Source organism: Rhinolophus hipposideros (genome assembly GCF_964194185.1).
Source record: "Rhinolophus hipposideros genome assembly, chromosome: 20".
NCBI classification, from domain to species: Eukaryota; Metazoa; Chordata; class Mammalia; order Chiroptera; family Rhinolophidae; genus Rhinolophus; species Rhinolophus hipposideros.
The window spans coordinates 36505765-36531378 of NC_138066.1; the positions used below are offsets into that span (position 1 = coordinate 36505765).

Sequence of the window (25614 nt, forward strand, 5' to 3'; positions counted from 1 at the left end):
TCACAAGTCTCTCTGTCTCTTTGCCTAACCACACCCAGATGTTAAACTAATTATTGGATGATTGCTTTTTCTTTTTTTCAACAATGCCTAGGGGAATAAATTGCTCCACAAACTGATCCAATCAAATTAAGGCTTCTTTGTTTCAAGACAAGTGAAACAAATTCAGGCTTCATAGTTTCAAGATAAGTGTTTGAGATTTGTCCTGACCCTGAGAGAGCTCCTGCCAGCTGTTTCTTTCCCCATTTCTCTCTAGCAAACTAGCCAGCCCAGTTTAGCCTATATTTCCAACGAAGCTCTTTCTCCTGCCGATTGCCTTTCACTATCACCTCCACTGTTTTTGAGAGCAGCTTTAAGCTTGAACTTCTCTTGCAAATGCAGTCAGTTCCTTTGAGGAGATATTCAAAGCTCTCTGTTCTACAGACTGCCTCTCCCCTGTCAGGCAAAATGTCTGAGCCAATGGCTCTGGCCTCTGGTGCTGGGGGTAGGGATGATGGCACACTTCTGAGTGACGTGCCCACTTCAAAAGCTGAATGCCTTTTCCTTTCTTAACGCCTATTTGTTCCTTAAGAACCAGCTTAAGCTGTTTGGTGCTCTTCCTCTATGTTCTTGGGGTACCTTTATTTAATAGCAGCATGAACCAATATCCTATCATAACTGATTGTGTTAGTTGCCTTTCCCTGACTGCAATCCTCTTGATGGCAGAAACAATTTCTCATCCCCTACACAATGCCTGGCTCAGGGCAGGCACTCTAAATGTGCTGAGTTTTAGTGCTCACTTTGGCAGCACATATACTAAAATTGGAACAATACAGAGAAGATTAGCATGGAAATTTATGAAGCGTTCCATATTTTGAAAAAATAAAAAATAGAATAAAAAATGTGTTAAATTTTAAAGATGAGTTTCCTAACAGGAAGAGTTTAGAGACAGGAGGCTAGTAGATAAAGACTATCATTCTAATTTTCAAAACATCATATGAGCAGGAAGGTAAGAAATGCCCCCTCTGCGATCAAAGCTGAAGACTGGCTCTCTGAGGCAGCCAACTCCCAACTAGTTCCCTTTTTCAGAGTCACACTGATGATTTCAAACTCTTCCTATCAAACCACACTCCCTTGCCACCTGATAGAAAAAAACGAAAACAGGAATCAATGCTGTCCCTTCAGAGGAAGCCTTTATTGTAACATAAAATACACAGTTTTGTGATTGCCCCAGGTAAAATTGTACACAATACTCTTTCTGGTGGCTATAATATACTACTCTGCCTCAACACTAAAATATGTATCTGAAATAATTTCACAAAGTTTTAAAAAGAAAAATTATAAAAAGTATACTTCCATTTTAAGTTATATTCACTTTGTCTCCCCCCGTCCCCTACAAAACCCTGCACATGGCACACATAGAGTTGGAACACTTTGATGATTTCTGTGTGTGTGTCTGGGAGCGACCAAGAGGCTGAGGTGGTCAAGACTTCCCATCGCCTCTTCTTCCGGTTTGCAGGAATAGGGAGAAGAGAGAAAGTATAATGCAGATAATGAGCACACCTTTCAGTCAAAAATCTCTCCCACCCATAGGTACAGCCTCAGGAAAATTGAGGACGGCTCAGCAACTGTACAAGCATGGGACCTCCAACCCCAATGCCGACTGTAAAGTGAGAGCTCTGCCCTCAGCATGCCCTCAGGCTGGGTCCACTACCAATCTACAAGTGTGGCAACCCCTTCCCCTCCCTCCCATCAGGGCTGCTGGGACAACCAGGTCATCACTCAGAGGCGGGTGCTGGTGAAGCCTGAGAGTCAGGGCTGGTGAGGGCTCTTTAAGACTGGGTCCGAGAGCAGTCAGGCTTCCTTTTCACCTTTCCCCAAAACTCCCTAAAATTCCACGAGGTGGAATTTTAATCGACTCTTGAGCGGCATGTAAGGGGCTTAGTAGCCTCCGATATCAGCCTCCATGGAGGCTCAGTCTGCTCCTCAGAGGCAGAGACTCTACTGCCTGGCATAGAAAAATAAATCAGTGTACGAAACCAAGCCAGGGCAAACAGCAGCTTTTAAAAAGTCATCTTCCAATAAATAATTTACTATAGAGGAATATTTTCCTTTAACATCAAAATACTGATACGTTCAGAAGTTATTTTTGTAAAAAAAATATCTATTTACTGACATGTATAAAAATAAGGTTTTTAGAGCGATTCTCTCCTGGGCGTGGTCATGTCCTTATTTTAGAGAGAGGGGCCTGGGGTGACCTTGTAGGCTTAACCCAAAAGCTATACCTGCTCCCCGCTTTTCCCACCTGCCTGCCGTAGCCCATTCCTTCCTTCTGGCGTATAGCTATGGAAGAAACTGTAACAAAATTATGCTGAGGCTTTTGTTTTGTTTTTGCAGCTTCCAGCAAATCAAACTTCCAGCAAACCCACTGACTGCATTTCCCCAAATTACCAATGCTCAATCCCCTAGCACCCCACCAGGTGGGCAACAACACCCACTGACCACTCTGGCCCTGGGTTCAGGCCACACTCCTGCCATCCACTCCCCAAGACATCATATGTGAACAGCGAAGGAAAATGAGGTGACCTGGGTATGAATGGCACAGGTACCTCACACAGGAAGAGTTCTGATGTATAATTAAGGTGGAAAGGGGAAAACAAAGTCCTAATTTAGAAACAAAAACACCATTCAACATTTGCAAAAAGCCATGTCCATAAGCCTTCGGAAGTCTCACTCTCATGCCTCCCCTGGCACAGAGGAAGGATGGACAGACAGGACAAGTACAGCTTCCATGGGTGACAAGACACCATGCTCAGTGCCTGAGAGTCAGGGATGGGCATTCCACTCTGGCTGCAACACAAAGGACATCGACACTGTAAGGCTCGGTTATACGACCCTCTCTTCTTTCCTCTAGTTCATCGCTGTACATGTGTACACAGAGGAAATGGGTGGCAGTTCCACAAAGTGAGAGAAGGAGAGAGGGAGACAGAAAGGGTGGAGAGGAGGGATGGAGAGAACATTAAGATGGGTTAAGCATATTTAAAAAGCCACTGCCCATCTGAAAACCCCGGACTCCACTGGCCCCAACTATTTTTGTATATTGCCCTTTCCTCCATCCCTACCCAGGAAAATGGGACTGGGGAGAGAGGAGAGAGGACTGGCTTTCTTTGTCAAAAGGCAGTTTTTACATTTCAGAAGCAGAGACAATCATGGTTATATAACAATTGTTTGGCAGACACAGTGACAAAGACTCACCAGAGAGGAGGTGCTTTCTCCTCCCTTTGTCCTGCTCTTACTTGAACAGCCACATGCCAAAGTTCAGCCACCCTCAAGACACATGGGCACATTCCAGGGTTCACGGAACTGCCTTTTTGTACAAGGTTAAAACAACCACAGCCTGTTTGCAGCCTCAATGCTGTAGCTAAACTCTGGACAATGAGGGGGAGAAACATCACAACACACACACACACACACACACACACACACTCTCTCTCTCTCTCTCTCTCTCTCTCTCTCTCTCTCTCTCTCTCTTCTTTCACTGGCACCACCATGCATAGAAACACTAAAGTCACGACTAGTATTAACACTTCACATTATGAGTATTGTTTCCAAAGAGAAGTGATTCATGGAATTAAAACATCCACAAGAGTAACTCCTCTGGCGAGGATGAAGAAGCTATGGATGAGATGGGAGGTCACGACTGCGCATGAGGGATCCACTGAGTGTCCATAGGTCGGCCTAAGAGTTCCTCCACGCGGCGTGCCACGTCCATTGTGTCGTCCAGATCAAAGTCCCCATCGGTGTCAAGGACAGGGTCAGGGCTTGGGAAGGCAAGAGAAGAGATGACATGGGAGGGAAGGTTGTCACAGGCCAATGACGAGCAGCAGAGACTACCCCAAGCCCCGCACCCCACCAGGTAAGCAGCCCAAGACTGCCTGTACCCTCAGCCGAGGCTTCCAGGGAAAAGAACAACTTCTGATCTACAGTCCTTTGCCAGCTAGACAGAAAGACTCAGACTAAAACACCCATCCACAGCTGCCCCTAACACTTACTGTCCAGACACATCGAAACTCCACCTGGTCCTTACACAGAGCGAGGAAAGTCTCCCTTTTAGGAGCAGATGATATTTGCTTAACCCCGCTCTAAACTACCAATATATTCTGGTCCCATCTCTCCCGCCCTGCACCTTGGCACATACTGGAGCCTGGCCAGGGCTGGGAGGTCTCAGACCTAGAGGAGCTCTGGATTCCCACCAGCCCTCCAAGGTCTGAGGTCCAAGGTCTGGATTCCCACCAGACCTCCAGCCTGAGGTCAAGTGCCCAGTTCCTCCCCCGGAGCCCCATGAGAACACAACCTACTTCTGTGGGTACATGTTATAATGAGCCTGGGGGCACACGGCTGGGGAGGGGGCCTGGTCCATGTAGGTGGCGCTGCCCCCAGCAGAGTCTGCAGATGTCACAAACCTGTGGGAGGAAGCAGAGCAGAGCCTCAGCGGCCGGGGTAGGAGGTGACTTGGGGAGGGGCTCAGGGGGCATCTTTATGTCTTTTCCAGGTGTAGAAGGACACAGTGTCCACTGGGTTTGGGGCTCTGGTTGTGGGAGTGGGCCCTGGGTACGGGTCCCATGGTGACCAAACCCCGTTCCCTCCCCAGGGCCAAGCCAGGTTTCGGGGAAGGGAACGCTGGGTCTGTGAATGGGAGAGAAGGGTGGCAGTGAGGGGTGAGGACAGTCAGGGGAGGAGGACAGAGGCAGCAGGAGACCAGAGCTGGCCCTTGGACACTTACTCAGGGACCACTTGCTTGATTTGTGGCTTCACGTATCCGTCCACTGCTTTAGCTGTGAATCAGGGAACGGTGATGAGAACCAAAGTTCTCAAATGAAATAAAAATACAATCTCCCCTACGAATCACATCTTTTCTTAGAATAGGACACAACCACCTAATTTTATCTTAGGATTTCATACAAGCACTTAACATTTCAATCTGTTAGGAAGACCTGGCAGAGGAGAAGCCTTAATTAATGCTAACATTGCAAGTGAAGAGATCGTCCAAGTTGGCTTAGATGTGTTAACAAATTCTTCAAACCACAGAAAATATACACTTCAACACAAACTGAGATCAAGCATTATTTGCATACTACCGTGTTTCTCGAAAAATAAGACCTAGCCAGACGATTTTACTATAAGACCAGGTCTTATATAATATAATAATATAATGTAATGTAATATAATATAATACCAGGCCTTACATTAATTTTTGCTCCAAAAGATGCATTAGAGCTGATTGTTCAGCTAGGTCTTATTTTTGGGGAAACAGGGTAATTGTAAGAAGAAAAAATATCTAAAAAGTTAAAGTTGCATATGCAGCAGAGGGACTTGTCCTTTAGGAGTCAAAATTAGGATCAACAGGAGGAGATCAGAAGAGGACAAATTCTAGTCATATAAGAATGTTGTCATTAGAGTTACCGCCCCGCCCCCCAACACACACACACACACACACACACACACACACACACACACACACACACACACTGGACCGTCTTGGGAAGAACTGGTTTCCTCATCACTAGAGGTTTTCAAGTGGAAAGCATACAAACACTTGTCAGGATTGCACAGAAAAACCAAAGCATTAGAGAAGAATTAATTTGACTTGATCCTGAAAGTTACTCTGAGTATCTACTCTTTTAGGAAAGGGAATGTCACTGCAGAGCTGTAAGCTTGAAACCTATGTGACTTTGTTGGTTATTGTCACCCCAATAAACTTTGGTAAGAAAGAAAGACAGAGAGAGAGAGGGGGGGGAGGGGGAGGAGAGAGGGAGGGCGGGAGAGAGGGAGGGAGGGAGGGAGAGAAAGTAAGGAAAAAGAAAGGAAGGAAGAAAAAGAAAGGAATGTCATTCAGATATCTGCATGCTCTTTGCTGCCCCTTGGGTTTTTGCATTTGGGAGTAACTGACAGTCACTCCTCACAGTGAGGGTTGTCTATGCCCCGTGGCTGGTTGGAAAGAATACTGGGGTGTCTCTCTTTTTTCACATGCCACAGAACCCCATTGGGATATGGCTGGTGACAGGACAAACCTGACAGGGATCTGGCCAGCTACAGTTACCTTTGACAAAGGCTGATTATGGAAATCCAGTTAAGTAGGTGGTAGGAATGTGATAGTCTGAAGTCAGTGAATGAAATCCTGTTTGCTGGGAATGTGAGTCTGGGAATAAGTATAATCCTGACTATATTAGATAATGAAGATTACCCTATGGCCGACAGGATGGGACAGCCCAAGACAGTGAAATGAGACATGGCTCACAAAGTGCTTGAGATCCGAACCTACTTCTTCTAGGGCTTCAAATGTCAGGAGCTACCTTTTCATAATATGTCATGCTTTTTGTGCTTCACAGTCTACAGAGAATTTTATAGATTGGCAGAATAGATAAAAAAACAAAGAAATGCTGTAACAAAGTAGGATTTCAAAATCTAGATTAGCTGTGCTAACAAAAAGAAGCAGTGATAGGTTTAATCCAAAATATCACAAAAGTCTAAAAATATTTTGGCTTCTTTCCTACGTACCTAGAAATACAACCATCACCTTAGGGTGGGAAGGCTTGATATAAAAGAGACTCTATAGAGGAAAAAGGTTGCTAGATTGGGTGATATAGAAATTACAAGTCTTTGCACTTCAGCAAAATAAAACCTAAATGTTAAATGAACAATGACACAATGAAGAAAATATTTGCTATATATCATAAAGGGTTTATTTACTATATAAAATTACTTAAACATCATTAAGAAAAAAAAGGAACTCCAAAAGGAAGATAAACAAGGAACCTGAATGTACTTCACAGAAAAAATACAAACAGCTAATAACGTGGAGGTTCAGAAACATAGGCTCTGGTGCTCGAATCCTGGTTTGGCCTCTTCCTAACTGTGTGACCTTTGGCAAATTTTTATACTTCTTTGTGCCTCAGTTCCTCATTTGTACAATAGGGACAGTAATAACACCTGCTTCACAGAACTGTTTTGAGAATTAAATGAGATACTATGTGAAATGTGCTGAGAAAAGTGCCCGGCACACAATAAGCATTCAACAGAATGCTACCAGTATTCTGTTTATTATTACTGTTATTATCATTATGTGAAATGGTATGTGACCTTACCAAGAATCAAAGAAATGAAAATAAGAACTGAGATGCCATTTGTATGCCAATCAGACTGGCGAACATGAAACTGATAAACAGACTCTGCGATTGGCAGGGGGATGGAAAAGCAGATACTCCATCAGACATCTGTGGGAGTAAAGACAGATTCTGCTTTCTGGAGGGCAGTTCTGCAAAGATGTTCCTAAATGCTTAAAAAGCATATACCTTTTACACAAATTCTACTTTAGGAATTTATCCCAAGTAAGTAATTGAACAAGATGCATGTACCAGGTTATCTCAGTATTAAACATAACAAAAAACGGAATAACTTACCATATTTTGCCATGTAAAACACGCACTTTTTTGCCCAAATTTGTGAGGGAAAAGTAAGGATACGCATTACACGTGGGTAGTACTAATTCTGTATCTATATAAATGTTTTTAATTCTTTTACATATGCTTATGAGTTAAAAGTGTAACTCTAGAAATCAATAGCGATATCCATATACAAAATAATACCCTGGAATACAGTAATTGGTTTTGTTGAACTTATGATGAACTTGCAATGACGAAAAGTTCTTGGCCTTCTATGAGTAAATATTGTACATTTTTACCGGTACATAAAATCTCTTATACTTTGTATCTGTTCTTGTGTTTTGAAATTATTTGTTACATAAATTTCTTGGACCATAATGTCAAAAAAATAAATGCTAAAATTCCTTTATAATACAAAAGCAAGTACCTAAATGTAAACAAATCAAAATTTGAATTAAAAAATTAAAATGAAATATTTTTTCCCTGAAAGTTTCCGCCAAAAACATGGGTGCGCATTATACACAAGAGCTCATTAAACACAAGAGCTCATTATATGTGAGAGCACATTATATGTGGCAAAACATGGTAAATTATAAATATCTTAAATAACAGATATAAACTGTATCATGGAATCACCATACAATAGACTTCTATGCAATCATTAAAATGATGTGGTAAGATTTTATTTTCTGATCTGTAACTCTGCCTATGATACATTTTGAAGTGGAAAAAAAAATCCGATCACACCAGCTGATGTGTGGTATGACTCAAACCTTCTACCTTGGACTCCACGCCTGACAATAATCTGCCCTTATTTCCTACCATTTTCTTCCCTGCTCATCCAGCTCTAGCTTCCTGGGCCCTCGCGACGGTGTTTGAACACACCAACCTCAATCCCACCTCAGAGTTTCTGCACGTGTTCTCTCAGCCTAGAATGTTCTCTCTCTACATCTTTAGACACAGCTCCCTCACTTTGTTCAGGTCAATTCTGATGTCACCTCCTCAGGGAAAGTTTCTAGTGAGACGCTACCCCCGTCCTCCACCCTGCAACTTCTCTATCCCTTTGATCGTGCTTATTTGTCTTCATAGCACCCATCACTACACAAATATATTTAGTTCTTTTCTTGTTTGTTTTCCTTCTGCTATTAGATTGTAACCTCCATACAAGAAGTACTTAATACGCACCTGGTGATTGACTGACCCACTGAATGAATGAAGAACACATATCTATAGAGATGAGGAAAATATTCACTAAATATCTACAGTGATTAATCTCTAAATGAGAGATGTCATGTGATATCTATTTTCTTTTCTATACTTTTCTGGAAAGTTTACAATAAACCCATAATATTTTTAGGTTCGTAAAACAATAAAACCATCTCTGTTTTGAAAAACAAAATTTTACCTAATTTTGTTTGATCTAAGTTTATGTTAAAAGCAATTTGTTTCCTTCAATTTGATAGTTGGGGTTAGTGGCAGATATGTTTTCTGTGACTGAAGAATATACATCTGCAGGATTTACATCTGCCCTGGATAATGCTCAAACAGCAGTAACTGAATGCTAATTGTATAGATTTTCATGGAAGACAGACAGATGGTCACACACACACACACACACACACACACACACACACACACAACTAAAATAAAAGCAAAATCACAACTAAAACAAAACCAAAATCACAACAAAAACAAATCAGAATGCGAACATTGTTACCAGTGGCAGGCTCGCATGGAACTGGTGTGTAATATTTTGAGTACACTTCGTCTTTTGGCCGATCAGGGAACACGTAGATAAGGTAATTCAGGTCTCCCAAGCGGTCAGCCAGGGACCTGATAGAGAAGTCTCTGGTGGTAAAAGGCATCAGATTCCAAAACATTCTTTCCTCTAGATCAATAAACAGAATAATTATATTCTAAACATGACTTCTGAACAGGAGATCTTAATACCCAAATAAACTACAAATTAAAGCTCTCCATTAAAATTGTACCAACAAAAATCTCCACTTAAAAATAACCACAGGTTATACAGATCAAGTAGCTGCTTTTAAAAGCCAAAGGTAGACAGCTGGTAATGCATACACCACTTCCCTAGAGATCCAATGATCTCCCTCAGGGAGTTCTAAGTCCAAATGGTATTCTGTCCCTTTCTAGAAGAAACTTATCGATTCCCCCATTTCCTGTACAAAGGATATAAGAGAGACAGGGAGCATGTCCGTGGCCTGAAGACATGTGAGTGCTATTATATCTTATTAAAATCTTTAAGTGACATAAAATACCTCTCAAGCTACTCTTACCATGAGGGTCAGAGGAAAGAACTAACATTTTTGGATGGAAATGATCGATGGCAATATCCTTGTAGTAGACAGGATAAAGGAATAATTAAAACTGCATATTATTTCTACTCTAACAATTCCAAATCATCAAAGTAATTCTTCACTGAAATTAGCTCAAGGTTTGAGAGTAATAGGAAGGAGAACATTTCGAATGGGAAGCAGCTCAGATTTTGGACAAAACTTTACCTTCCTAACTTTACTTTCCTGTATTACAGGTCAAAGTTATATATTTGTGTTTCTCAAAATTAGTACTTGTGTTTCCCATAGTAAGATTTTACACAGGCTGCCATATTATCAGCAACATGTCATGGTTATACATGCTTCCCATAATTAGTACTGGCCCCAACAAACAATAAGTACTAAACAAACTATATGTTAAAGTAATTCTGCAACAAAAGGAGCTAACTAGAGCCCTCTTGGCTCTCGTCTTAAAAAAGGAGGGGTACTCACGAGAATCAAACTTCCAAGCAATGGTGATCCCACCAATTTCAGAGTCGCTGAATCTCAGCAGGAAGGTCCCATCTGGCTTGTTAATGAGTAGGTCGTGGGCCTGTTGCTTATTCACGAAACCCAAAATAGCCCTGGATCACAAAGGCCAAAGGAGCAGATGCAGAATGTGATTTTTTTTTTTTTGACACCAGAAAGATGACCTTCGTACTCTATTGCTGACTTAAGAAATGACAAGTCTCACCCATCATTCCAATGAGGCTTCAGATGTTTTTTTAACACTTCCATCACACCATCAAACCACTGCCAGAAAGTATAATTCCGTCCTGGTAAATTCTCCTGGTTGGAGATACAACAATGAACACAAGAAGGCAAAAATAATATTCGGAATATTACCTGTATAGACTTTAACTGGAAAAATCAAATAGAAAACACACATCTACACTGTCAGAATCATACAAATATACATGCCTGCCTGAGTTTTCCCAAATCAATGGTCCTGGCAACCAAAAAAAGAGAACAGAGAGGAAAAGAGGGGAGCAGGGGAAAATACCACAGAGCCATTACCAACACCCACGGACCCCTGCTACAAGCACCTTCCCCGGTACGTGGGCTGACTGGTCCTTTGCTGTTTCTGAGGTGGAGTCTGGGACCATCAGCAGCAGCCTCACTGAGTAGCTTCTGAGAAATGCACATTTTCAGGCCTCATCTCAGACCTACCGAATCTGAGCCTGCATTTTAACAAGATACCCAGGGGGTTTGTAAATTTGAACTCGATTAAATCACACCGGGAGGCCACAGGGATTGCTCCATCACACAGTAGTTAGTAATTACCAGCGAAATGCAGTTATCTCATTCTAGTGGAAGGCAGAAGCTTTATCGCAATGGCAACGAGAGACCTCCTGCCTCCCCTATCAAACCTCCTCTGATTGCCAGCAAATGTGTTGGCCAATTGGTTAACACACAACCATTTATAGGAGACTCAAGAGACTGAGGGATCTCTGAATTAGGACATTTGAAACATGGGGTGGGGGTGTAAGAAAGGAAATAAAAGTTAAATTTAAAATCAAAGATGTGACAGATGACATCTGAATTTCACATGCTAAAGGAAGTTTCCTTCATCAGCATCCCCTTTGGCGGGCTGAGGGCCCCCTGGGAGCCTGACTTCCGGTTACACATCAGGGAACATCAGAGCCACCGAGTTCTGAGCATCACCAAAGCTTTACTTCTCCTGAGTTATCTTACCATTTGCTTTGCGCTGTTCCCTTTACAAAACGCACTGGCTGCACGCAAAGCCCAATTTACTCAACTATGCAAAGATGTGATTTTTCCACATAAAAAATATGTGGCTGTCCATCTATTCCAAAGCTTCCCGTCACTTTGGACACATTCTGTTAGAGGCAGGGAGGCTCCTGAGGTATCTGGTTTGCAGGGACTGATCTCGTGGCAGCTGCTAGCAGGTCCCTCACCCTGTTGAACTGGGACCAGGACACGGACATGCTGTTGTAGTCCTCGACGTGGCTGCTGCTGCTGTTGAACAGTTTCTGTGCCAGGAACACCAGGTTCTCCTTGGTCAGGCCCCGGTTGCTCTGCACTTCGGCCTTGAATTTCATGTTGAGCGCCTCACACAGCTGCGGCCACAGCACTTTATCAGGCACGGCAAATGGCACCCTGCCCTGAGAGGGGGAGAAGCCAGAGCCTTGTGAGAAGACAGGTACGTGATTTATTCCCTCAACCTGCAAAAGGAAAACACTTATGGCTGGACTTGGTTACAAATATTTGTCTTACCGAGCCTGAGGATCGATTCAAAGTTTCATGGGGTGTACAGTTCTGGGAAACTCAGAAGGTTCGTTTTACCTTCTTCACCCACAACTTAGAGGGGAACCTCATGCTATACTGTTCTGTAAATGAGCTGCCGAACTATGGTCTGATCCTACAATTCTCACAGCCACGAAAACAAAACATGGCCAAGGCCTGGCTCCTATATTGTAAATCAATGGGAATAGAAATCTAAAAAACTGGTGAGAGAGAGAGAGAGAACGCTTATACATGTGTGTGCACAAGTGTAATCCTTGCCCTTGACACCGAGAACTCTGGCTCTAAGTGAAACAACTTAAGGAAGAATGGTAACTGCACGATAGACAACTTGAATAAGAAATAGGTTCAACTATGAACTTTTAATAAACTACTTTTTATCTCCTTCAGCCATAGTACTTCATTTTAATTATTATAAATTGTTTTGGAATAGGCAATCCCTTCACATGATAAAAAATATAAAAGTACAGAAGGTTATACAGTGAAGTCACTTTCCTATCCCTATCCCCTAGCAACCCAGTTCCTCTCCCCAAAGGCAGGTAATTTAGTTTCTTGCATATACCTCCAAAGATAATCTATGCAGGCCAGCAAATATATATAATTTTTCCCTTTCAAAAATATAAATGGAAGCATAAAATCCACATGTTCTACACTGCGCTTTCTTAACTTACTACTGTATCTGGGAGACCTCACCTCAGCACATAAAGAAATTCTTCATTGGCTTTTGTGGCTGCTAAATATTCTCCAGCATGGAAGAATAGTAATATATTTAACCACGCCCCCATAGACGGACATCTGTGCACCAGCCTTCAATCTTCAGCTATTACAAACAGTGCTGCAATGTACTTATCTCATTTGACACACATGCAAATATATCTGTAAATTCCCACATGTATTTATTTTAAAAAGTGTAAGATGTACATTACTTATTAACATAACTGAAAATGTTAAAAATGCTTATTTACTTCGACAAAATACTTTAGTAATGGCATGTTGTAAGAGACGCCAAAGTCACCTGGGGAGTGAGGTCTGCTGACAGGCAAGGAAAGCAAAGAGAGAAGATGCGGCCAGGAAGCTGATTAGGAACACGATGTAGGCAGATAGTTTTTAAAATGGGCCTAAAACTCCGTCAGGGTTTGCATTACCCATCAGGGAGCACAAGCATGGTAGAATTTCTGATAAAAATCTCACCTTTGCAGCAAAAATATTGTTCTCTAAAGAAAACTGTTGAGAATGTAAGACTCTTCACATTAGAGTCACATTAGAGAACATATTTTTCTGTCTCATATAACAACTACAACCTTTTAATCATGCCTTTCCGGACTGAGCTCTACAGGAAATATGCAACACATAGAAAACTTTGCCTACTGAAACTTTTTGAAAATACTCATCAAGCAACACACTAGTGGTGTTAAGATAATATTTGCATAAATCCACAAAATCATACTGGTCCCTTTAGACAAAGCATCTCATTCTTCATGAGAGACCTAGGATGAACCACGGAATCTAAAATTTTGAAAAGACATTAAATGTCGCCTTCGTTTATTGGAAGGAAGATGATGTGAAGCAACTTCTCAGCTAAAGTAACCTCCAGAGAGGTCTAACCTCTAGAAAGAACCTGGGAGTCCCAAATTCCATTTATGGCCTCACCCAACGATCCGAAAGAATATTTACTGAGTATTGACTATGTGCGAAGAATTTTGAATGTTCTCCAATTGACTCTTCCTAACAACACTGTGGAGCATTATTATCCCCGTGTTGCAGACACTTCAGGGACACTTACGCTCAGGGAGGTAAAGTGAATTTCCCATGGTCACAGAGTGAGGAAATGGTAGAGCTTGAAGCGAAACCTTGGCCTGACTTCAAGCCCATGCTCTTCCCATTTTCCACATTCACTCTCTTCTGCCTCCCAGCAAGGAAAACACCATTTTTCCTGTGCTCTTTTGGGAACTAATACATGAAAGAGATTCGTGACACCAGCATCAAGATCCTGAGACCCGCAGGCCCAAGGAACCCACTCACCGGCTCTGCAAACGCATTGTCCCAGAGAACGGTGGCCGTCGCATTGTTGTCCTGGCTGCCATGCACAATCACCACCACCGGTAGGGACAGGGTCTAAAACGACAGCAGGAGCAGGGCTGAGCACCCCCAAGTCGCACGTTCTTCCATCACAACACATTCATCTCACCTCAAGTTTCAGTAAATGTCACCCTTGGAGACAGAATGTGAATGGCTCCAGGAATTATATGACTTTTACACATTGGCACAGTTACAGAAATTTTAGATAAATTAAAAGAGAATATAGTAAATATTTCTGAAGAATGGAGTAAATTCTCCAAGTTACATGTAGAACAAGAGAGAAAAAAAGAGGGCCAGTGGCTCAGGCGGTTAGAGCTCCATTCTCCTAACTCCGAAGGCTGCCCGTTCGATTCCCACATGGGCCAGTGGGCTCTCAACCACAAGGTTGCTGGTTCAACTCCTCGAGTCCCGCAAAGGATGGTGGGCAGCACCCTCTGCAACTAAGATTGAACACGGCACCTAGAGCTGAGCTGCCACTGAGCTCCCGGATGGCTCAGTTGGTTGGAGAGCGTCCTCTCAACCACAAGGTTGCCGGTTCAACTCCTGCAAGGGATGGTGGGCTGAGCCCCTGCAACTAGAAAATGGCAACTGGACCTGGAGCTGAGCTGCGCCCTCCACAACTAAGACTGAAAGGACAACAACTTGAAGCTGAACGGCACCCTCCACAATTAAGATTGAAAGGACAACAACTTGACTTGGAAAAAAGGCCTGGAAGTACACACTGTTCCCCAATAAAGTCCTGTTCCCCTTCCCGAATTAAAAAAAAAAAGAGAGAGAGAGAGAGAAAAGAGTCTGGAGACATTTCTGGGTGGGGGAGTGGGAAGCAAGTAACAAATGTCTAAAACTTACTACAACTGTTACTCAGGTTTCTCCTGATTCCTTTTCTACCTACATCACTATTTCAATTTTATATTGTTTCTTCCTTCTTTTTTTTAACATTTTTTATTGGGGAATATTGGGGAACAGTATGTTTTTCCAGGGTCTATCAGTTCCAAGTCAAGTCATTGTCCTTCAATCTAATTGTGGGGGGCGCAGTTCACTGGCCCATGAGGGAATTGAACCGGCAACCCTGTTGTTAAGAGCTCGTGCTCTAACCAACAGAGCCAATCGACTGCCCCTTTTAGTTCCTTCTTAAGAGAACCTAAGAGATACAGGTCTAAGGATGAGGTCTCCTCACATTGTTCATCAGTAACCAAAAAGATCAATGGGTATGTGACCAAAACAAGTCTTCTGTGATACAAAGTACACACGCTCACACTCACACACACAACTGAGGGAGGGCTTTACCTTGACTTGAAAAACCAGCTCATTTCCACCAACACTGAACTGTGATTCAAACAGGATTGTAAATTTTTCTTCCGTCACCGACTCTGCTCCACGACGGTCAGACCTCTTAATTCGTTTCAGGGACTGCAAAGGAGAAAATTATGGTGACAAAGCCCTCAAACAAGCAGGGGCAATCCCTTCTTCCTCTTCTCCCATCCTCACCATGTTCCTGAAGTGGGCACTGAGCGTTCCAGTGGCTTGGTGGTACTCCATCACACAGCAGTTGTTCAAGATCTCTCCACTGTAATCACTGCAAACGAGAGAAGCAACTCTAAATCCATACAGGGCCTCAGCTCACACGGGGTAGAAATATATTTGGGGTAGAAGAAAACACAGCAGGCTCTTAAAAATGTACACCATTTAGAGGAAATGTCAGCTCCATAAAATACAAAAGGAAAAAATACACATAAAATGTACAAAAGTTTTCATGAAAATAAATCAAACCAAATTGTACTGTCTTCATAGAAGAACCCAATATTTGTCCTGTGAGAGCCAGAGGAGTCCAGACGGGCTAACGGGGCTCTTATATAGGAATGGCTGAGCCCAGAAAGCTCTGAGCTGGGGCACTTCAGCCCATTGGGAGGGCTCGAGGACAGGGCAGACATGAGTGTGGACACACGTACTTGCGGGTGTTCTCGTTCTTCAGCAGAGACTTGGCCTGCTGCTCACTGATGATGGTGGCCTTCACCTGAGGGGGGTTCATGTGCACGTTCAGCTTCCCGCCCACCAGCAGGCGCACGGTGGCTGCAAACTTGGTCTGGGTCTTCAGGACCTGAGGGGGCTGCTTCTCAATGATGAATGTGCTGCGGGGACACAAGTGACCAGATGCTGCCTCAGGGACAGGGCGCTGGTCCCTCTGTGTGGGGAGGCTGCCTCCCATGGGGCTCAGGTGCAAAGGAAGAGCAGCTGGCAGGGACCCTGTTCCCAGGGAGACCACTGAGAGTCAGGTGGACGGCAGGAGGGGAGGACAATGAAATGAACTCGACAGATGGCACGGGCTGCAGAGGACACAGGCAGCCCATGCGTGTCCACAAGAGAAACTGGGCAAGGTCAACACCGAGCAGCCATAGCAACTGGGGACAGAGGGCATGGGGGGAGGAAGTGAGGCAGAGAGAGGCCAGGATTCAAGCAAAAGCAGACCCTGCCTCCCCATGACAACCACATGGGGGCTGGGCGTGGCCAAGAGGCAGCAATCACCTGGTCACCAGGGCCGAGATGATGTCAGTGATGGTGGCGTTGACCTCAGCCAGCATCTCTTCCACCGGGCCGGGGATGGGCAGCTGCTGGCAGAGGTGCTCGGCTCTGCGGATCTGCTGCCGGTTCTGCCAGATGATCTCGGCCAGCTTCTCACACCTGCACACGGGCCCCAAGGCCAATGGGAAGGACAATGGCTTCACCGCATCCTCGACACCAGAGGTGGGGAGGCTCCCAGTCTGGGGAACCCCTCACCAGGAAGCCCTCGCCAGGAAGGCTTTACACCTTAGCCACCTCTCCTGTGCGCACAGCACAGTGGACCTGCCCCGCCGTCCAGAAACACAGAGAAACACACAGGAGGGACGACGCTGATTCCGACGCCAGCATCACTATGCACACCCCGCTCTGCCCCACGCCTCAACACTGTGACTCCCTTCCCGGGGGAGGAGACATGATTGGGGGACACCAAAGTCTGTATCGGGAACCAGAACCACTGGAGAAGTAAGACCTGTCACAGGGCAAAGTGAAGCGGCTGCACATGGAAACGCGGGAGCAGAAGCAGCAGCCCAAGCACCACCCTGAGCCCCTGCCCAGCCCTTCCTGCCCGCGCCCGCCCGCCTCCCCCACACCATTACCAGGACTGCAGCACGTCCAGGCTGCCCTCGGGGGGCCCGCCGTTCCCCGCCAGCTGCTGTCTCCGCTTCCACTGGATCAGCTCGTCATCCAGAATGATGGTCTGCTGCTTCCGCAGCAGCTGCAGGGTCTTCTGGTGCTTCTCGGCCAGCTCCTGAAGGGAGGGGGGAGCAGGTCCTCTGGGCTCTCGGACAACTCTGCAGGGCCTGGCTCAGGAGACAGGGCCGCCCTCCCCCTGACCTGCTCTGCCTCACAGGCCCCCACAGGAAAGGGGGACCTGGCCTCCTGCTCTCCTGGGAACTGCTCTCTTCCTGGCTGTCCCTCTCTCGGGCACCCCGACAGCTCAGCTCGGGATCTGACCCCCCATGGCTGGGAGGAGAGGGACGCAGACCCCACTCACCACGCGGTACTGCTGCAGTGTCTGGGCCTCGCGCTGCAGCCAGGCCTCCAGGGACACCTGCTTCTGCTGGAGGGCCGTCTCCCGGCTCAGACGCTCCTGGGGGTTCAGCTGGGCCAGCTGGGTAAACTGAGCTAGAGGAGGGGACAGGACAACACGACCGTGATCTCCCAGCTTCCAGCAGGAAACCCAGAGAAACCCCACTCACCCGTTCTACAGGCAAGGCCCTCAAGGGACAGGTCTGACCAATGGCAAGTCGGGGCCTAGCAGCCAACAGTGCCAGAGAGGAGCGGGCTCCACTCCCTGGCCTCCCAACTCTGAGCTCCCCTCCAGGGAGTGGGGAGATGGAAGCTTGCGGGTACAGCTGAGGAAGATCCTGCCCTGCGGTCTGCCCTCTCACCCTGGCCCACACTGCCTGGTTTGAAGTGTGCCCTGGCGGTTTAGTGGCTGCGTGAACTTGGACAGATCTCTTCACTCTCCTGTGTCTCAGCCTCCCCATGTGTAAAACGGGAGAATCCTGGTCCCTGCCTCAGTGGGTTGCTGTGAGGATTAAAAAGTAATGATACAGAAAATGCTCAAGACTCTGGCTGGCACGTGTAAGTTCTGGGCGAGAGTTAGTTCTTATTGGTTAATGGGTTACAGGATGGGATTAAAGGTTGATGGAGACCAGCAGCTCTCAGCCCCCACCTCACATGGCAAAGCCTCATGAGGGAAGGCCCTGCTCCCCGGCTTTGCGCCACCTCCTGGAGCACAGCAGCCTGTCCTGGGGGGAAGAAGGAGTTTCTCTAGGTGCTGGAAGGTGCCTAATATGTTTGTCCGGGTTGGGTCACTGTGAGCTCAGTCAACCAACAGGAAGAGGAGGAAGGGAGAGAGGGAGGGAGGGAGGGAGGGAAGGAGGGAGGGAGGGAGGGAGGGAGAGAGTGAGAGAGAGAGAGAGAGAGAGAGAGAGAGAGAGAGGTGTGTGTGTGTGTGTGTGTGTGTGTGTGTGTGTGTGTCCAGGGCCCATTGGGAACACAAAAGCATCAAGATTCTCTCAGGAAAGCAAGGGTGGACGGAGGCAGTTTCTCTCCATACTGGCTGATAGGAATCTCATCAAGGGCAGGAATAGGGAGTCAGTGAGTCCTCATTACCCTTTTTCAAAAAAATCACTTATGAAGCACTTAAGACATAGGGAAGGTAAAAAGAATACCTGTGTAACCGTCATCCAGCTTAAGAAATCACATTTCCATAATTATAGGCACCTGTCCACCCTCCCCGCTTGCAAACCCCTGCCTCCCCTCCGAGGGCCCCACTCTGCTAAGTGCTGGGCTGTCACCCCCTGCCAGTCGCCTTTGTGAACACCCCAGTGTCCTTACTGGGGCTGAGTCAAGTTGACGTGAGTCAGCACGTCTTGGCCAAGTTCCTGGACACACAAACTGGGACAGACCAAAGCAACTCTTGACAGCCAGGAAGAGCCCAGAACTACAAGAGACTTCAGAAATATGGCTCCAATCTCTCTGCAGGGCACTGAGCAGGAAGAGCACTGTCCAGTAGGGAAACACAGCCGAGTAGCGCGTGCGCCCACCTCAGGAATCCTGCCACCCACAGGGAGGTGGTGGCAACCCCAACACCTGGGCCCAGCCTCCCTGTGCAAGTGACCCACTTAGGTCTCTCCCGGCAATTTCCAGAAGCTTCTGGGAAGGACGCCAAGAGACGTGAGGCAATTGTCTGCTCCATTGGAGGGAGCTGAGCCTTTCTTTGCACAAACAGATCAATAGTCTGTGTTTCTGATGGGTGAACTGGGTAAATGAGACTGAACTGACATTGCATGATGGGTACAAACCCAAACCAGAATCCAAACCCAAACCCATAAATAGGAAACAGAACACCCAAGAATAGGACCATCAATATGGTCAACCAGTTCAAAGTCTTGGGTAGAACTGACAGTCTGAATCTCTTTTCCCTAATGTAGGAAGAGGGACATCCTCTCTGGGTCAGTGTGGGATGGAATCAGATGGGAGGAAGACATGCTAGAATTGTCTCATCAACATTTACTCAACACGTAGTATGACTGAGACAGTATGCTGGTCTCAGGGTACAGAGATATGAGACAGTCCCCTTTCAAAGAATTTATATTCTAGTGGGGAAGACAGAGTTAATACATAATATCAGCATACTTGTAAGATTGATCCCCCATGCATGCTACTAGAAGAGCACATGGCGTATGTATGCATGTATGTTTTCATGGCTGGTTCATCCAGCATGGGCTTCTCTGAGACTCTGAGCTGGGCGTGCAAGCAAGGAGAGTCAACTATGAAATCGCACTGTCAGATTCTCACAAGGACAATAGGGGGTGCTGTTGGGGCTCCACTGCCTCAAGACTGAGTCCATGTTCTCTGTACCCAAGTACCAGACAGGATTTACATGGGGAAGGGGAGCTTGTCTGTAAGGCCTACTGAGGTGCGTCCCTGTGCTGTGCCCCAGGGCAGCTTCCCCGAACTACCTCACAGCACAACATGAAAAGTCGGTCACCACAGGGAGAAGGGGGATGGGAGAAGAGGGTAAACGGGGTCAAATATATGGTGGTGGAAGGAGAACTGACTCTGAGTGGAGAACACAATGTGACATATAGATGATGTATTACAGATCTGTACACTTGAAACCTATGTAATTTTACTAACCACTGTCACCCCAATAAATTTTAATTAGAGAAAAAAAAGAAAGTTGGTCACCACAAACAGTCCTTAGCCCTTAAACTATCGCTGCTAGGAGAGCTTAAGGTTTCCAAAGCAGCATTTATAAAATGCCTAGTACATACAAAAGCATTGTCGAGTACTGTTCACCAGGCTGGGAGCTCCTTCTCAACAGACCAGGAGCTCCCTGGGTGTGGGAAGCCTGAGTGACATCGCAGTATCTCCAAAGGCAAGCGTTTATGTCTCCCGTCCCCCCAAGCCTCATCCTCCCAGCACTGTCTTCAATGCAAATGATCTCTTGCTACGCCAGAGAAATGCAACTGGTTCTCTCCCAATTGGACCGGAGCTTTTATCTACTCCTCACTCCCCTCCTCACCCTGGATCCTCAGGCTCTCCTGATATTGGATGATGAAGTACTCCTGCGTCTGCTGAAGCTTCTTCAGTTCACTCTCTGTGTCCTGCGTGACCAGTCGCAGCTCCTCAAATGTCTGGTTGATCTGAAGGTGTTTCTGGGACATGGCATCAACCAGGATCCCAGCAGGAGAGGTACCCTGGAGACAGATGGGAGAGAGTGCAGGCAGCAGTGAGCTGGGCAGTGAGGATGGGAGGAAACCTCAGGCTTTAATCCCAAGGAAAAGCCAAAGTAGCACCTATAGCTGGGTTGAAACCACAAAAGCTAAATTCTGAGTCAGAGGAATTACAAATGCCATTTGTGAGAATTGGTGTAGAGGGAAAGGAGGAGAAACAGGTGACCTGGCAGACCATGGCACCTTCATAAAGCACAGCAGAAACTTCTCCTGCAGTTCTGGCCTCCACCAGAGTATCCCAAACAGGGTCCATCTAATTCCCTTCAGAGAGACTAAAACTCATCACATCCCAGGAGTTACCCGAGTTTTCCTACTAATGATGATGACCCCTCATTCCACATTCTTTCACTGACCCAATGCCACGGATTACGCTAGGTGCTGGGGACAGAGTGGGGAACACACATCATCTGTGTCCTCACTCAAGACCTTCTTGTGATGGAGGGAAGAGGGTGAACCTTTAACAAGTGGCAGCACCCTGGAGACCCCAAAATGAAATTACAGGGAAAGCATCAACAAGGCCTTGGTGGTTCCAGCCATTTAAGTGACCTGTTCTGATCCATTCCTCCAACACCTGTCTGAGAAGGGGGTTAAGGCTAAGCAGGAGTCTTTCTTAAGTAATCTTGCCTGAATATAAATGGGACTTGACTCAAAAATTATTCAGTTGGGGTTAAATTATTTTGCACCAGTTGACACTGTTTTGTGGTTGCAATCTCATCAAGGTTATAAATCAGTAAAGATCAGAGGACAGTCTTCTATTTCTTTTGTGCCCCTGAGGACAATGCTGTGTTTGTAGAGACAACAAGAGATACACACTGAGTTACCATGACAAACCTGGGTCCAGAGAGAAGAGGGCAAGAAAGGACTTCCCAACTCCTCTCCCCATACCCACGGGACACTCACATTGTTGGCTTCTCGGACCAGCCTCTGTTCATTATACAGAATGTGCCGGATGCAGCGGACCAGCTCCATGGGGCAGCGGTCATACGTGTTCTGAAAGAATCCAAGAGCAGACATCACTTTGTCACACTCCATGCTATGGGCCTAAACCCTCCTTGGAAGAGACCCTGGAGACATGATGATGTAACCATGAGAAAACTTGCTCCTTTGATATCAATGAGGGACAAGAAAAGCACATCGTAGGAAACCCAATCGCAGTAAGAAGGTAAGATTATTCTATTTCTTCCATCCTAATTTGCCTAAAGTACTAAGGTACTATTTTTGGAAACAAAATAAATTTCAAAAAGGCCACATCCGAGGAGAAACTAGACACCAACTGGACTGGGCTATCAAAATTACTTCCCCCAATGAAGGGGAGATGTTCGCTGTATGTCTCCAGATGTGATACCCTGAGGACACAACATCACCTATTTAGAATTCTGATCAGGGATGTGTCACCTGAATAGAATCATGAGGAAACTTTACCCAAACCCAAAAAGAAGGGACATTTTCTCTTAAAAAGTAGAGGAGATGAATTATTTTTAAATGTCAATGTAATGACAGACAAAGAAAGGTTGAGAAATGGTTCCAGATTAAAGGAAATTTAAGAGACATAATCCTAGATGCAATACGTGATCTTGGATGGGCTCACTGCCTCGGGGGAGGAGCAGAAATGCCCTAAGGGGCAGTCAGTCAGTTGATAAAATGGAAATACAGACATGAGGTTACCTAAAGGTGTTCTATCAATGTTAAATTTACTAAATATGATAACTATACTGTACTGTACCTATGTAAGAGAAGGTTCATATTCTTAGAAAATGGACATCGAAGTACTTAGCGGTAAAGGGACATGATGTGTGCAACTAACTTATTCTCAGGTGATGAAAAAATGGGTGTGTGTGGAGAGCACATGATAAGGCAAATGTTAACAACAGGCGAATCGGGACATACGTAGGCGTTCTTCCTATCAATCTTGCAACTTTCTGTAAGTGTGAAGTTATTTTCAAATACAAAGTTCAAAAAAGGCTACAGCCACTGAAACCAAACAATAAGAATGTGACACAGGAATGCAGGGTGAAGAAGAGACAGAAAATCTCTACCAGAAGTACTAAATGAAGGACGAGTCCGGCCCAGGGAAGAGGACTAAGTGTGACCCACCTGGAGCTGCGTGGCATAGTGCCCCAGCTTGATCTTCAGTAAGAAGCCATCTTCCCCCACTTGGTGCTCCGCCTTCTTCTGCAGCTCCTGCACCAGGCCCTCCAGGAGCTGGGTGGCCTTAATGTTCTCCTGTGGATTATCAAGATCTATTGAGTCCCTAGGGGAAAAAAATTACATACATATGTATACAGACATGCACATGAGCCTGTATAAATGCAGCCTCAATGCATCACACCTTTTCTTCGGCTAAAGTGATTTCTGCATAATGCTCACTGCAAATTTTAGGACACAGTTCAACTCAAATTGACTAGACGCCTCCATTAATCTACCCCTGATCCACTAACTACCTCCACGGACTGTACAGTAAGTAGTATAATTTTTTTTTCTTTCTTCTTTTTTTTTTTTTTTACAAAGCACTGCCTTTTCTCCTTTCCCCTACTGACTTGCTCTGGTGCTTGTGCTATCTGCTTCTAGGAATGAAGGGAAAGGAAAGTGCTTTGTGTACACTCAAGGAAATAAGGACTCTGATAACTTCCTGTTTATAGTTGCCCCCTGCAGGGTATAAGGGGCATAAGGTCAACAATGGTCTGCATGTTTTTTTCCAGCCTCAACTCCTTCTGTGTGTTGCTAATTTCAATGAGAGAATTTCTTAAGTAAAGACAGGTGAAACCACATTTATTGCTATTTATAAGGAGCCCTGGAAATGAGATACTAAGATGCCTACATGATTTGGGAATTGTGGCACCACTAACTCTACCGGTGAACCAGAGAAACCATTCTACGGACTTCGTATTACATTCAGAGCCATTTAACGGGTGACAGGTTGGATGGCCTCCTTTCCTTCCTCCCTTCCTTCCCTCTTCCCCCATTCTTAACTCCCCTCCCCGATTCCCTGCCTTTCGTTTTTTGATCACCTTAGGCAACAATTGCTGTAGGGTGGTACTACATTACTCAGCTCACTGAAGAAATCAAACAGCTGTCAGATTGAAATATCATTTAATTTCTGCTGCCCAGGTCTGGAGCCAAACAAGAGATCTGGTGGAAGCTAAGGGCACTGTCGTCTCTAACCCCCTGTAGTCAGTTAGCCACTAATTTCAAACAAGGGCCCAAATAGGTGTACCAGAATACTGATAACAGACTTCATCCAATAATATGCTCAAACCTGCACTTGGAGAAGGCCGTAGAGAAAGCCACATTCTAAATGTGTATGCTCTGTGTACTAAGTAAAATATGTACTAAATAAAAGCCTGGAAGGAACAAAAGGTGGCCCTACACTTCTGTTTTGAATGGCGGTAATGCTCCTCATCCGAGGAACCCCATTCTTCAGAAGATCCAGTCTCTGAACAAAACTCATGGAAACCAAGTACTGGTTCTTGTAATTCTCTGCTATTTAAAAAAAAAAAAAAAGATTTTCTTTACATAAACATGAAGAACTGAAGATTTTTTATTAAAATTTTTATATTCTTAAAATCAAAACTAAATAAAATTATAGACTTATCAGGGTGATCATTTCATAAGTCATATAAATGTCTAATCACTCACTATGTTGTACACCTGAAACAAATATAATATCGTATGGCACTGTAATTGGAAAAAAAAATTTTAATCTAACAAAATTCAAATTTCCCTTAATATCAACACAAGTTTTTAAATATTCATTCAGTAAGAAGACTACATGGGACATCTACTAAATGAAAATATAAATCAACAGAAATTTCCTACTAATGTTTTTCTGAACTCTCCAAATCATTAAAACAGAAAAGAAAATGAAATGGAAATGGAACGGCACTAAGCAAGGTGCAATTGACATGCTTACATTTAGCTTCTTTTTTTCCTCAGTTAATTACACGAGGCTGAGATTTTTTAATTGCCTAGAAAATTGCCTTCCTTTGGTGCGCTCTAGTTTCTGGAGAGAAATCTGCTACTAACACACAATTGCAATTATTCCAAGACAACATTACTGACGGGTGTACAGCCTTCCTCAAACAGTAGCATAAAGGCTGTCTGCTCCTGGACTCTGTCAAAAGGGACCCCCCGCCGCCCCAATCACGATAGTACCTAATAAATATGTCAGATCAGACTGACAGACTGGTAACTAACCAACACGTTCCCAGGCCCTGAGCAGAACAGCTGACAGCCTGCTGCCTGATGTGCAATAATGTCGATTAAAAAGCTTTGTACAGGCTTTGTACTAATTCTAACCAACTGAGCTAACTGGCCACCCCAAATGTACTAACTCTAAAAGAATTTAAAAACAATCCTCCAGCCCTGAATATATAAACCGTAATTTGGAAAAATAAAATAAACATGCCTGTTAAATCTGCCACCAAGATGTAATTATTATTTTGGTATATCATCTTATAATCTTCATGTGTATATATACATTACATATAAATTTAAAAACACCATGGTCTCTATTAAGTTTGTTAACAAACATTTTATTAAATTATGTGCATGGACATATTTGCCCCATTCAGCACTAAATTCTATCTGGGCAAAGGATTTAATTTTTTCACACGAACTCCACTAGTTACAACACTGCTAGGCACCCTATAGACACCCAAAGCACACTTGTTAATTGTTGTTGTTTTTTAAATCTTTTTTAAAAAATTTTAT

The 25614-nt window shown here is 44.7% G+C and overlaps 1 protein-coding gene across 1 annotated transcript in view; it reads right to left on the minus strand.

Moving 5' to 3' along the window:
* Positions 1-1150: 1150 nt before the first annotated feature.
* Positions 1151-25614, minus strand: part of STAT5B (signal transducer and activator of transcription 5B) — a 60864-nt gene continuing 36400 nt past the window's right edge. The window contains exons 3-19 of the mRNA XM_081027271.1: positions 22999-23155; positions 21805-21894; positions 20694-20868; positions 17649-17779; positions 17251-17402; positions 16619-16774; positions 16045-16224; positions 15584-15671; positions 15383-15505; positions 14039-14131; positions 11671-11877; positions 10446-10540; positions 10205-10335; positions 9136-9306; positions 4760-4811; positions 4335-4439; positions 1151-3797 (exon numbers count right to left, since the gene is read on the minus strand). Coding sequence (XP_080883397.1) covers positions 3671-3797; positions 4335-4439; positions 4760-4811; positions 9136-9306; positions 10205-10335; positions 10446-10540; positions 11671-11877; positions 14039-14131; positions 15383-15505; positions 15584-15671; positions 16045-16224; positions 16619-16774; positions 17251-17402; positions 17649-17779; positions 20694-20868; positions 21805-21894; positions 22999-23155 — 2233 coding nt within the window. The 3' untranslated portion in view covers positions 1151-3670. The remainder of the gene's footprint in view (positions 3798-4334; positions 4440-4759; positions 4812-9135; positions 9307-10204; positions 10336-10445; positions 10541-11670; positions 11878-14038; positions 14132-15382; positions 15506-15583; positions 15672-16044; positions 16225-16618; positions 16775-17250; positions 17403-17648; positions 17780-20693; positions 20869-21804; positions 21895-22998; positions 23156-25614) is intronic.